The 14,365-nt window shown below is 40.3% G+C and overlaps 1 protein-coding gene across 1 annotated transcript; it reads left to right on the top strand.

Moving 5' to 3' along the window:
* Positions 1 to 9,694: 9,694 nt before the first annotated feature.
* plek (pleckstrin) lies at positions 9,695 to 13,837 on the top strand. Its single transcript, XM_084021367.1, has 9 exons — positions 9,695 to 9,827; positions 11,075 to 11,230; positions 11,417 to 11,598; positions 12,257 to 12,348; positions 12,455 to 12,639; positions 12,734 to 12,838; positions 13,131 to 13,214; positions 13,329 to 13,398; positions 13,488 to 13,837. The coding sequence occupies exons 1-9, from the start codon at positions 9,786 to 9,788 to the stop codon at positions 13,625 to 13,627; spliced, it is 1,056 nt and encodes a 351-aa protein (XP_083877493.1). The 5' UTR covers positions 9,695 to 9,785; the 3' UTR covers positions 13,628 to 13,837.
* Positions 13,838 to 14,365: the final 528 nt, after the last annotated feature.

Raw genomic sequence — 14,365 nt, 5'->3', positions numbered from 1 at the left:
AAAATGAATGTCACCATTTCAAGTAGTTGATTCGTCTTCATGAAAAAACATCATTTTTCATAGGTGTCTATTTGTTTATACCACAGAATGGTTGCTTTATTCAAATGTGGTTAAATATTTATAAAATTCATATAATATGCTTTTGACCTATATAATAAAAAGAAGAAAAAACATGAAAACATGTTTTACCTAATGTCTCCATTTACATTTCCACCTGTCAACAAGTCGCCATGGCCTGTTTGTGATTTTTTATTGTTAATTAATATCCTGGACACTGTGAACATGACACAGATATCGCAGCACATAACAAATTGTGACATAATTTGAGTTAATATTCCACTGTGTTACGCCTGGGATAAACAAAAAAAAAAAAAAATTCAGTGTGCGTTGCCAAAATTTGATTCCCTGCCACTAAAAAAAGTCATGTATTGTCATCACTGGTGATACCACAATTTGTCTTCTATAATCAGATAATGAACAATCAATTTAACCTCCTGTGCTGCTTGGCATGCACGAAGGCAGCGCACATGTTGGGATGGCTTCTTGGAATGAGGATTAAATCAAACAAGAGCCTGGCCAATGACAGGTGGTTGCCGATCACTGTGTGTCAATGGCAGGTGGTACTCACTCATGAGTGTGCCAACTCATTTGGCTCCCCCCGCTGCACATTGTTTATGAGGCAAGTGTCAGGACCAGCAAGTGAGTGGTGACAGCGAACGCATGGAAGAAGTCACGTAGACAGACGTTATTATTATACATCATGGTAAACAAATTTGATAAATGACAATAGATATGATAGAAGCAATAATGACTTCATTAAAAAGCAAGTGACACACTTTCCGGCAGGGCTTCATGGACTCAGACTTGGAGGTACTGACTCTCATCCCGACTGCTTCACACTTGGATGCAAACCACCCCAGTAAGCACTGCAGGTCACATTCTGAAGGAGCCAACAGAACCACATCATCTGCGATAAGTAGGGATGCAATTCTGAGCTCCCCAAGCTGGATACTCCCCCCCCCCCCCCCCCCCGGCTGCGCTTTTTAAATCCTGTCCATGAAAATCACAAACAGGATTGGTCACAAGGGACAACCCCTTTTTAAAACTAGGAACCTCGATGACCTCTGCCAGAGAAATGGGCGAGCCTTCTCTATATGACAAACAAAGTCAATAAGAAATGATTTATTTAACTTAATAATCTGTAAATAGTTGTGATAGTTTATGAAATAAGAATATAATTGTGTTTCTAGTTCACAAAAAGAAAAGCTTTAAGTGCTATTTGTTTGTTTTAAAAAGGTAACGATCCAAAGGTTGCAGCTTCTCACATCATGTTACATGGCACAACACCAAATTACTCTGATTCTTCTGCACTTAAAGCTGACAAGGTGCAATGCTCAATTACATTTGGTGAAAATTGAGTTTTCCAAGTGAGAGTCTCATTTGTGACCAAAATCCCTCTTCTTTTTGGGCCTCTTTTGAGACTTTGAGACTGGGAATGGAGGGGGAGAGAGGGGTATGACATGCAACAAAAGTCCCAAGGCTGGAATCGTACCATGGATGTTGCTGTAATGTGGCATGTGCCATAACCACTCGGCTGTGAATGTGCTCCAGAGGACCCACGTTCTGTTGCTTTCTATCTGTATATTTGAGTTTATTTGACTGTCTGTGAAATTTCTATGGAGCCAAAAACACAGAGGCGGGTGATTGACCATCCAGGCTTTGGCTGCTACTGCAGAGCTCTGGCCCTGAAGAAAGCCATGTGGGCTGGAGCACACTAGAATTACTTAACGTGTCAATACACCATTTGGTCACTGACTCTGAGGACTGGGATCAAACACTAACAAACACACAAAGACAGGACTCCCCCCCCCCCCCATCAGTCAACTCTGTTCACACACAGGTGCTCCACATCAGCAATCCAGCCACTATAAGCCTCTCGGAGGAGGAGCACTGACCAAGTGGTGGTATTTGATGCATTGGGTGGAGAATGTCTTGTCCGTGACTCAAGTTTGTCCAAGTTATTAATTTTTCAATACTGGGCTCGGTGTGGGTGGATGATTTTGTCCGGCTCACACCGACTTAGTTTAAGAAGCACTCTGAAAGGAAGGAAAAGGCTGCTATCGGGGGTCTTTCTAAGTTGTGGGAGAGGAGGTGTGAGCAAATCAATACTTGTTTTATGTAGAACCATGATATGGTAATATGCACAATAGCTGTTTTTCGAGGCGAGATGTCAACCTTGCAGCTACATCTCGTATGTTGCTGTAACCACGCAGGAAGGGCTTATTAATGGAGCAGCTTTTCTTTATTAAGACGGACTGAAGGAGATTCATGGCTTTGACTTCACTTCACCGTGACTGGTGGAAAATTGATAAATGCATGGATAGCCTCTCAAAACATGTCCGCTATCAATTCAAGGCCGAAAGTCTGAGACGTAAAAGCAGGCCTGAGAATATATTAGATATACTGAGGCCTATTTTCTAATGTCCCATTAATTTAGGGTGTTTTTCATTATGGATCAAACATTATGCTCTAAACATCTAACCCTGCAAACTATGGCAAACCTGACTGACAATATGTTATTATTCTGACAAATGTCTCATATCAAATCTCTAATGCATTAGAATCCCAATCACTGTGCTGCTGTTGTAATCACTTCTGCATGCTTCTGTTCCCAAAGCCATTAGCCTGGTGGCTAAGGTACTGAAGCACCGGCAGACCCAAAAAACCCTGAGCGTGTGTATTTGTGCCCCATTGTCTCCAGAGAGATTTGATTTATATCCTGCCTCAGTCTGTTGTTTGGCATCTTCTCACTCCCTGCTACCCTCTGTTCCCCAGAGCAGGAGCGAGCCAACCCTTCCACATCAACACGCATTACTTCCATGCCGGCGCTCTCACACAGCCACCTATTACCCACTTTTAATGAGAACTAGACAACAGTAGAGATGTTTTAAAGCATTTTAATACAGATTAGTAGTTCATCTGTACAAAGCAAGTCAATGGTCACCGCAATCTATTTTCAAGGTGGAATATTTATGAGAATGTATAATGTTGTCAAAGTGATTTCTTATTGGCTGCAGAGGCTGCGATCTTCAATGTTTGAACAAACACCCATCCCAGCTTTAAGAAAAACAAGACAATTTGACGTTTGTACTATAGTGGTGGGCGCAATGGCCCAACCCCGGAGCCACAAGAACGAATGTCAGCATCAATTTTAAGGAGCATAACACTCTAACATCATCCACCGCTGTTGCCCAAGTGCTAAAGATCAAATAGAAGAAAGCCGGAGAAATAGAAACAATCTCCAGGGCACTGAGATTGACCAGATAGACATATGGATGGACCACATCAGTGCTTTGGTTCGGTGATGAGAACAAATCACCTCAGTGGCTCTGGGCTGTTACTCAGATCAATTCCTTTGAAAAGGTTTAGACAAGGCACATGAAGGCACTCAAACTCTCTCAGCCGCTGCGTTTGGTGTTGCCACTTTGTGGCTGTCTCGCTAGCTACAGGTACCATATAATCATATGAAAATCCATATATAGTTTTTTTTTTGAAACCATGACCTGGTGTGTGCACTCAATCGTCCAATTAAAAAATAATGGGCAGATATAGCCAGCAGCAAGGCAGGTGTGAGGCGAAGGATAAGAGGACTTATCTGCATAAGAGCAAATACACTAAAAAAAGATCCCATTTGCATAGTTTTTGCCTGGGAACTAAACTCTTGAGGGGAGTTGCTGGCAATGGCACATGGAGATTAGAAAAAAAATATGAGAATAAATAAGTGTGCTTGTTCCTCGAGGCTGTTAGCAACACAAGAGTGGTGAGGTTGGTGAGGGTGGTGGCGGCAATGTGGTTTAGTCCCCTGCAGGGCTCATAGCACCATCCGTCTTATTCTGATCCCCAATGAAACTGTTTATCCATTAATTTCCTCTTCATTTAATTGGCAGGATGGTGGAGCCTCCTCCTCCTCCTTCCGAACTAGCCTGCAGGATTATTAGTCCCACCACAGTGGGCCACCTTCTCCTACATCTCATTCATTTCACTTTTGTTGTCAATGCAGGCTGTGAACTTGATGGCTTTGCCCTTTATCTCTCATTTTAGTTAACACCCTAACAGATGATTGAATCGAGAGAGAAAAATTCCCCTCAGGAAGAATTGATATAGCCTAATGTTATAGATCAGAGAGACATGTACTGGTTTGCACATTCTGTGCAAGGATCAATAACATTTTTGTATGAAGATGTATGAAAAAATGTTATAATACAGTATTTTGTAAAGGTTTGTTTATTGCTATTGACTCCAAATTAGAGCTCAATTTTAAGATTTACAGTATGTTGTGTTATTTGGTCGTGAGTAATTGTCCATTTTACAGTTATTTTCCTAATTGTTTGTGTAATTAATTACAGAATGAAAAAAATCTCAGTTTTTAATTTAATTTTAAGTTGCCAGCAAAACACTACTATAGGTTATTCACTTTGTGGAAGAAGAAGATAAAGTGAGAAGACACAATCTGAGATGATATCTGTAGAAATATGCATAACATAATGCTCCACAGTAATGCTAGTGGCTCTGTGAGGCTGTATTAAAATGATAATATGCTCACAATGACAATGCCAATATACGCAGATTTTATGAGTTATCACATATAATAGTCACCATGTTTGGCATCTTTGTTCAACATGCTATAATGGTAAATAATAAATGGAATGGCATTTATACAGCGCTTTTCTAGTTTTTTCGACCGCTCAAAGCTGTCTACATTCACCCGTTGTGTGTATACACACATCATGCCTTTAGGGGCAAATTGGGGTTGCCCAAGGACACAATTTGGGTTCTTGCCCAAGGACAGATCGGCATGTGGATTGATGGAGCTGGGGATTTCTCTACCTCTGAGCCACAGCTGCCTCAGCATGTTAACATTAGCACTAAAAACAGTTGTACAGCTGAGTCTGATGATGTCATTTGTTTAGCGAATGTGTAGTTATAAAACAATGTATTGGACTGATGATGGCGCTTAATGAAAAGTTACGTGAAAACCAATGTTATTTCAGTTTGTCGTGCAATCCTTTTAGTTGTTGAGACGTTTCACAAATGTCGACCTCATGGTGGCGCCACCAGGGGAGAAGTCTGCAGTGCCGTGTTGCCAGAACTATCTCCACAGTGCTGAGTCAGCGCTAAAGAAAGGTCTGGCACCACACATGATCATTCTGGCTGAGGGGGAAAACATGTTTGGGCTCGGTTGTATTTCTTTAAACCAATCACAGTCGTCTTGGGCGGGGCTTAGCCCAGGATGCAGTGATGGTGCCCTTGAAAAATAAATGGTGGAAGTAGAGGAGAATGGTGGCTTGTAAGTTTACATCTGGTCAGTCTAGGGTATCACAAAAGTCATGAGGTAGGAAACTTGGATATCATGGATGCCAAATTTCCTGTCAGTCCAATAGCTGTTGGAGATACTCGGGGCTGGATCAAAGTGGTACGGAATGACTGACGGTTTCAATTATTCTGACTGAATTACATTAGATGCTCTCAGACAGCTGATAAAATGATAGCTATGATATCGCACATAGAATCACTGGTCTAATGTGCAAATATAATCATAATTAAATCTGGTGTTTTTTTTGGCAGGATGAAAGAAAAAAAAGGACAGGATGAAACAAAAAGCAACACTTCACAGGGTTATTGGAGCGCTGAAAGAAGTCAAGACCAAATGTTAATGCAAATGTAGTTTTGTGTAAATGGTGTAGCCTGTTGCTCTCATAATGTGAACATAGCATGAATCCTAGCCTAACACAAAATAATCCTACATTAATGAGACTTTTGATATCTGTTATCACAATTTAAAGTGCCTTGTATTTCATCTTAAAGGGCTGATGCGTTTTGGAAGCACTGATTCAATTCCATCCTGCATGTTTCTACCTATTTGTCATGCTTTCTTTCCCTTAACGGTAACTGCCCAACCTTTATCGCTGATTCATGATGGTCACTGCTCATGACTATATAAAAGCCCCCGTGAGAAGATGGTTTGGCGGCACAACGGTGTCTGCTCTATGTCAGGGCTAAAGGCTGTGTGCCTGCTGTGTGTGCCTGTCGTCCACGCAGCACAAAATGATAAACAGCATTGCAGAAGGTCATGTTAGGAAGTGTGAGAGCACAATCGGAGTGGAAGGAGGTAGAGAGATGGAGTGCGCCGTGAAAAAAACCCATCAACTGTCCCACACCCCCCCTCCCCCCTTCAAACAACCCCCCCCCCCTTATTTTCAGCTCAGTGCACTCTTTAGCAGAATTATTGATGGTGCTTGTGAGGTACAGAGGATGAAGATGTCTCAATGCCTGGGCTGCAAAACAAGAGCTATGGTAAAGGGTGGGACAGCAGGAGGAACAACACATGCAGTATTTATTGCTGTGTTCAATACAAGGAAAGAGACGGAGAAAGAGAGAAAGTGATCTCAAACACGAAGCAACATAGAAGTCATCCTATACTGCTGTTACTGTATTAGGAGTGGTGGAAGAAATGTGGCAATAATATGGAATTACAAGAAAAATACTCCTGGATTCAACATTTGACTTAAGTGGAGATATATTAACAGCAATAATATGTCCAATGTGAAAATAGTCATAATGAAGTTTTATAGTATTACATAGCCTATATTATATGATTGGATTATAAAGTAGATTTAGTAGTAGATTTCTATGATATTTTATTATCTGATTATGTGTTTTATGTATGTAATGTCTAGGCTACAGCTGTCAAATAAATGTAGCAAAAAAATAAATAAAAATACATTTGCCTCTGAGCTGTAATATGGAAATACTCACATAAAGGACAAACACTTTAATACACAGTTATATTTAAACCTGCTTTAATTGATGCATTTGGCCTCTTGGGAGCAGCAGAAATAAGCTGTAAACACAACATAAATATATCATCACATTTTAATAAATCCTTTAGCGAACAGTTATTCATTCATAAATCCAGCACAAGCATGCATTTGGAGTGTTGAATGGCAGTCCAATATTTGCTCTCTTTTTAGCTTTGTTTTGGTCTCCACCGACTCATGAGGGAAATATCTTGCTTATCTTAATATATCGTTGGTTTATCAAAGCTCTTCCATTGTAAACAGCTGCCTGCTGCAACCGAAAATGACACTGATGAGAGTAAACCAAAGCGGGTTTCAGGATGTAAATCCCCAAAATGCACTGTAAGATGTTAAATAGCTCAGTAGAGATGATGGGAACTACAGAGACATGTGATAATTCTTTGTGGATTTCTCACTAAGAGGGATCCCTTTAACATAGGCGTCCTAATATGATCCATTGTGGATATAGAAATATTGATAACATCAGCTTCGAGTACAGTACTTGAGGCCTGACTATCCAACCCTACAGTTTCAGTAAAATCACATTTAATATCTGAGAGGAACAAATGGACAGGACGTTTACCTAAACATTGTGCAAATTCTACCCAGGAAGCTGGAAAGAACATTTTCTATTTTCTATCTATTCTAGTATCATAAGTGCTCTGGGTAGGTTTTTCACAATGGATGTTCACAGCTTAGTTCAGGTGTGAAAAGAGTTTATGAGACCGGTGGCAAATGGGTGTTTTTATTTTTTGTGTGAGGATGTCCTGTTTCCTCAGTTGCATCATGCTTACAGTACTTTACTCGCCTCCTCCTTGGAGCTCACTGGTAACTAATCTGTTTCTTCTCTCTATTCCCAGGATGTAAAGGATGTCATCAGAATGCTGCTGTTGCCACGTGTAGATAAAGAGGCAGCAGTGGAGGGATGGAGAGATGATATTTCAGTAGCACAAAATGATCTTTTTCATTATGATTCCCATGTCTCTGAGCTGTTTTGAGCTTACGTGTGTCATGCAAAGAAGAAAAGGGAGTGTATGTCCTTTCTGAGGATGTCCCTGATTGATGAATGCTCGTGATTAAACAAGGGATGTGTCCTGTTTTCTCAGTTGACAGTTAATGAAACTCACTGACGTAAGATTCATTAATACACTCATAAACTACAGCCCGCCCTTGATGTGTATTCATAGGATGGGAAAGAAGAAAGCATGTCTCAAGGCAGACATGCAACCTGGAGTTGTGTCCCCTTTGATGAATGCCACGGCCATAGAGAGGAATGACATCATCATCAGAAGGTGACTTTTCACAGCGTGGTCTTATTATAAAATAACTGAAGCATGTATAAACCTCCTTCCTCCATTAGGAAGATTACAGAACACACAAGACAGCTTATAATAATTACCTCGCCTTGTTTCCATGACCCGGTTGCCTGTGCGATGATGCTGATGCACATTCCTTTTGTTTTTGTGTTATCGCTTATGACACATTCACCTATTTTCATCATTACGCTTCTGTCTGATCAATCTGCAGCCTCTTTATTTTCTTCCTCATCCTCTTTCTAGTGGGAGTGTCACCCCCTCCATGCATTACAGCATGTCTCCCTGATTTCATTCATCTTATTTTGCTTTTAATGTGTTTGTGACACCCTCTAGAGGAAGATGAACGACATCACAGGAATAAACTGTTGCTGCTGATGCCGTTATTAGGATGTGTCATCCCTCTGGGTTGCACATCTTTCAGGAAGTAAACATCATTATTCTTCACAATTGTTGCTGCTCTGATATTGCATTGGGCAGCATTGTGGTATACAGATGTTATTGTGTTATTGCTTCATACAGGTGAATAAAAGGACACTTTATAATGTGTTGTTTTTGGCCGAATCTTCCAAATTGAGTGAAACCTTTCATTCCGTCATCTTCAGTAGCACCCACGGTTTGCTGTCCTGCCACTCATTGCTTTGTCTTTATCTTGAGTTTTTCCACTGAGCTGACACCCCAGATATGAGGACTTCCTTTTTTTCCAAGAAGACTACAGTTCCTAAAATACCAAGTTGTGACACACTCTGATAAGGAGTGGGAGACATCTGTTGCAACATAAGTTAAGTGACAGCCCAGTCAAGTTTTAAGAGTAACTACAACTAGGACTACAACTGTGAAATGGAGAAAGCAACTCCATCTGTGTGATTAATAAACAGATACTGTATTACATATATGTAACATATTATGTTATCATGTTTTATGGTGAAATTGCTCTGCTTTTACATGCATTTTGAAGTGTTGTAAATGAAGACTGTAATGGAATCATCTTTTTCACTGCAACTCACTTGCCACATTGAGCAATCAGGAGAAGAGGAACCTTTATTTCTCCAGAAATAGGCCGACTGCTGCCTGACTCAGGTCAGACATTGTGATGATTCAATTCATGCACTCATGGTTACTCATATTTTAGCTAAATATAGAATTAGGATATACACATTCTGGTGACACATGTTAATTTCTGGGTTTTTAGAGCATATTAAAGACAACCACAGAAAACAAAAGACAGGAAAAAATATGTAATTTGAAGGTGGCTACATTTGTGGGACATTTACTGAGATTAGTTTGAGTGCAGCGAGATATGTGTGATCATTTGTAACTTTGGTATTTTCATCAGAACTGACGAACTACCTCTTTTTATTCTACACTACAAAGTTGAGAGACATCAGCTGAGCGGCACGTTAAATAATAAAAATAAAACCACACTGAAGAGGAAGCTGGTTGACCACTCCTCATTGTCACACAACCAACTGCACAACTTCCTGCTTCTTGTGTGTGTGCGTGGGTGTGTGTGTGTGTGGTTTTGAGAGAGAGAGAGAGGTGGATTGTGTTTTAACAGTCACTCAAACGAGTGACACAAGTTCAGAGTAGCAAGTAGCAAAGAGCAAGAAGTGCCATGGAGCCGCAACAGATCAGAGAGGGATACTTGGTGAAAAAGGTAAGAATAACCAGAAAAAAACACACTATCCACTTCTTATGTAGCGTAGAACATATTTTCTTTTTACAACAATGAAGATAAAATAACAGAATTGTTAGCTTTGGCTACTTCTTGACTGCTTCTGTGTACGTAGCGGTTTGGTAGCGACACACATAGGTAAGGGTGTTAAACAATGCAGAATGTAAAAATGTGTAAAGGTTTTGACCCTTTTTGAGTTTTTGAACCTCACAGAGTTGACAGAGGTTAGCCATGCAGCCGTCCCCCAAACTGTGACCAAAATGAATTTCTAATCATCTTGTAAAAGTCTGAATATACAGCGGTTGTAAAGAGGAATAGGTTCCAAGTCAAACCACCACCTAGGAACAGATGTGCCCTTTACTCACACTCACAACTTCACACTTCTGTTCTACAGTTGCCAACAAAAACATTTGTGCTTCTGCCCAGACATTGCCCCTGACTTTAAAAAACAAGAATGCAATTATCTCCAATAAACAAAATATGCCATGAATATACTGCAAAATCACCAAACACCCAATAAACTATTTCCAGCGTCTATAATTAACAGCAGTAGCCAGACATTGTTTCCGCACAATTAATTTTTTTGATTAGATTAAGAAATGAGTTTCCACAGACCTAACATGTATAAACAGTATATTCATTGTGTTATGGTTTATTGTTTTGTATTGAGTTATATTTGGTATTACAACACTTAATTCTCCTGCATGTTCTTTTCATTTTTTCCCCCTATATTTTCAAGCACTTTGTAAACTCTGGGTCAATGTGGACGACTGTTACAAAATCATTATTGGTGCTTCTGCTGTTTGATGATGATTAACATATCATGAAGTGTTTTGTGCTATGAATAATCTGTGATGACACTGTGAATGCTATAAATAGCTACAGCTGTGCATAATGGACATGCCTAAATATGGCTAGGGCGTTGTCAGATACATCATGGACAGAGTGGCGGAACAGACAGACAGGTAATATGCAAACAGCTAATGAAAATGCATATATATGTACTTCTGAGCAGTTTTGTTGAAATGTTATAATTTCTCCAAAGAATCATGGAAATTCCTTTCAAACTAAAATTGTATCACCTGAACAAAACGTTCCACTCTCCTGACGATGAGTAAGTGTTAATAGCAAAATACTTGTGTGTTTTCTGTAACAACCACATCCTCGACACAATGCTTTCACACTATTGCTCAAGGGTGGCTGTCGTCAACTGTCTCACTGATCCTCAGGGGACGGTGCTGAGCTCCTGGAAGGCAGTGTGGGTGGTGCTGTCAGAAGATGGCGTGGAATTCTACAAAAAGAAAACAGACCGGTCACCGAAAGGAATGATCCCACTAAAGGGATCCACGCTCACCAGTCCTTGCCAGGATTTTAGCAAGAGGACGGTACGAAAATGTCAAGTATAGCTTTAGAAAAACATGAACCAACATTGAAGGAGTAGACATGTGTGTTATACCAGATTAGTTACAAGGCTCAAGACAACAGTCAATGTTTAAGTTTAACACTCAAGTTGAAGATTGAATGAATCCATTAATTATCCACTAACTGCTGACTAATAATGCTCCATTTAGCTGGTTTTCCAGATTACCACTGACAAGAAGCAGGGCCACTTCTTCCAAGCATCGCATGTGGAGGAGAGAGAGTTTTGGGTCAAGGACATCAAGAGAGCCATTACCTGCCTAGAGGGGGGGAGAAAGTTTGCCAGGAAGTCCACGAGACGCTCCATTCGCCTGCCTGACAAAATCAACCTGACGTATGTGTCAACTCTTCTTGTGGAAACGGTCATTAGAACAGACGAATACATTGATTTATCAGTCCTTAGTCCTATGTAAGGTTACTTTTGTTACACATCCTCATTCATTGTGGCAGAACCTGGTTTATTGACTAGTTTATTCAAAGAATGCATGCATGGGCAAGAAACAGAGGTGAATGAACACTGATGTTTCTTCAATAGTGTGTTTCACTTTTAAAGTTGCAAGAGAAAAAGCTTTGAGGGTGAAATAATCAGCAAGGAATGGGTTTGTTTCAGTTCCCCAAATGCAATGAAAGGATATGCTGAAGTATTAAAAATAGCATCTGAGACCAGTTCACACACAGTTAAAGTGTTGATCGTGAACAGGGCTTTTTTCCTGTAATTGCATAAAACTAATGTCGGTAAAGATCTGATTCTTGGCCTTGGACCCATGTTAGCATTATTGGCAGTTAGCTGGTTAGCTGGACTACTTATGATAATGCTTTTGTGCTTTGGGTTTTGGAAACACAGAAAAACAATCCAGAGTTTTTGTTTACCACTGTTTTGTGTGAAGAGTGACGTTGTTGGCTTTAGTCTATCAGGAAACTGCTAGTGCTAAGTGACAGAATGACGGCATGGCGAGACATGTTAACAGTGTCTACACTGTGTTTATTCTCAGTGAATTGTACACACTGATGAAAGACCAAGACCATGGAGTAAAAGAGTTAAAACTGGAGCAGGAGAACCGGACCTTCAACCACTGCTTCACTGGTACTGTAGTCCTTGTTTTTATTGTTACAAATGTGGAAGAGGTTGAATTTTTTTTATTTTTTAATGCTCTCGCCATTTTTTTTGCTCCCTCATAATCTTTGCGCAGGTGCGACAGTGGTGGATTGGCTGATTTCAAAGGAGAAAGCGAGAAATAGGCCCGAGGCCCTCATGATAGCGACGGGGCTCATGAACGAGGGTTTCGTCCAGCCGGCCGGTGACCTCTCCAAGGAGGGAGCAGAGAGTGCAGAGCAAACGGCCTTCTTAGATCAGACTCTTGCTCTTTATTACTTTGTAAGTTTGAGAAGGTTACCATTGAATGATGAAGAAACATGATTTGTGTGCATCTATGCGTGACGGGAGTGTACTGGGCTGTGCTCTGTGGCAGGCGGACAGTGGGTTCTTCTGCGAAGGCTACTCCAGCGATGAGGACGTGCTCCTGAAAGACGAATTCAGAGGAAACATCATAAAACAGGGCTGTTTACTGAAACAGGTGAGTCAGCCAAAGCTCAGCCAAAGGTGTTTGTGTCATGATGCTTATTTACACTGTATTAAAAGAGGAAGGCTATCTTGATGAGGAGTGGGGTTCTCTGTTGCCACACCCACAGGGAGAGGAAAATACCCTGCGGTGGAAAGTGAATATGTTTTGTTTACGATTTGACAACTCATTTGTCACATTCACTGAAAGAGGAAGTGTCCTTCATATATTCTTGACAGGGCGCCATGTTTGATGGTTAGTAATGTGCAGCACATCAGCTGAAGCAAGTTGTGTTATTTTACCACAGGGACATAAGAGAAAAAACTGGAAGGTGCGAAAGTTCATCCTCAGAGACGACCCTGCTTATATGCATTATTATGATCCCTCAAAGGTAAATATACTGACTTGCACAAGCCAAAATATGAAGGAATAAATCATAGGAGTCTCTTTTACTCAAATCATGTTTTTTGCTCCTACTTTCTGTTTTCTTTTGTCTTCGTGTCAGGGTGACGATCCTCTGGGCTCCATCCATCTCCGTGGGTCTGTAGTTACAGCTGTGGAGTTTGTGCCTGATGGTGAGTGGGGGGGCCGCGGTCACATGGGACACATGTTTACTGTCCGTGGCTTCTAATCCCTTTCAACTCCTTTTCCCTCATCTTTTCAGCCAAAAAGTACGACATTGACGGCAACCTCTTTGAGATCATCACCTCAGATGAGACTCACTACTTCCTCCAAGCTGCTACGGCGGAGGAAAGAAAGAGCTGGATCAAAGCAATACAGGAAGTGTCGAAAACTGGAAAATAACGGGAGCAGTGTGACAGCCACAGTGGAACCAATTGCTTGTGAAATTCCATCTTCAAACTGCCTTTAATCTCATTTAACAGTGTTACTGTATTGTTATCACATTCTAATTCTGTGTCGTTGTAGAGTAACTGGCACTCCTCTATAATATCAAACTAATGTTTTGTATATGAATATGTAACTCATTCAAGATAAATTAAGGTTTAATCTAAATGTAACAGTGTATCTTTTTTATCACCATTGCCTAATTGCAATTTTCTATGCAGACGATGTCACAATAGTGTGCTGTGTGGCAATATCTTTGTCTAGTCGCTAGAACTTTTCAGCTCAGTCAAAACAAGGCCATGAGGAGTAATATATTGGGGACATCAATAAGGTGACATTATAGTAATTACACATTTAATAACCTTGAAATATTTTAAATATTGTGGGAGTGTGAGGATTTATTTTCTATAGTAAGCAAATAGAGAGTTTACTAGGAAGAACATCTGAATAAAAATACAAACAGAAGTAAATATCCATCAATATTAAAATGGAAATAACAGGTTGATAACAGTCTAATCTGCTCAAAATAATCTTTTCATGTTCCCAAGAAGACAAGTCATGTTATCTAAAAAGACATTACATTGTTTAACCCTTGTCTTTGTAAATGCTTGGTATATAATATGCTGTATGCTGATCTTAATTTGCTAACTAACCGGAAAAGTAGGCTAATGTTACTACATTTGTCAAAGAAGACAT

The sequence above is a fragment of the Eutrigla gurnardus genome (genome assembly GCF_963514095.1).
Source record: "Eutrigla gurnardus genome assembly, chromosome: 11".
In the NCBI taxonomy this organism is placed as follows: domain Eukaryota; kingdom Metazoa; phylum Chordata; class Actinopteri; order Perciformes; family Triglidae; genus Eutrigla; species Eutrigla gurnardus.
The sequence above is the reverse complement of the archived record's forward strand: the minus strand, read 5'-3'. Positions and strand labels throughout refer to the sequence as shown.

Excerpts from the sequence above, each read along its gene's own strand:
- plek (XM_084021367.1), top strand. The coding sequence starts at position 9,786 with ATGGAGCCGCAACAGATCAGAGAGGGATACTTGGTGAAAAAG. Across the intron at positions 11,231-11,416 it reads AGGATTTTAGCAAGAGGACG|CTGGTTTTCCAGATTACCAC; the intron begins GTACGAAAATGT and ends TGCTCCATTTAG. Across the intron at positions 12,839-13,130 it reads AGGGCTGTTTACTGAAACAG|GGACATAAGAGAAAAAACTG; the intron begins GTGAGTCAGCCA and ends ATTTTACCACAG.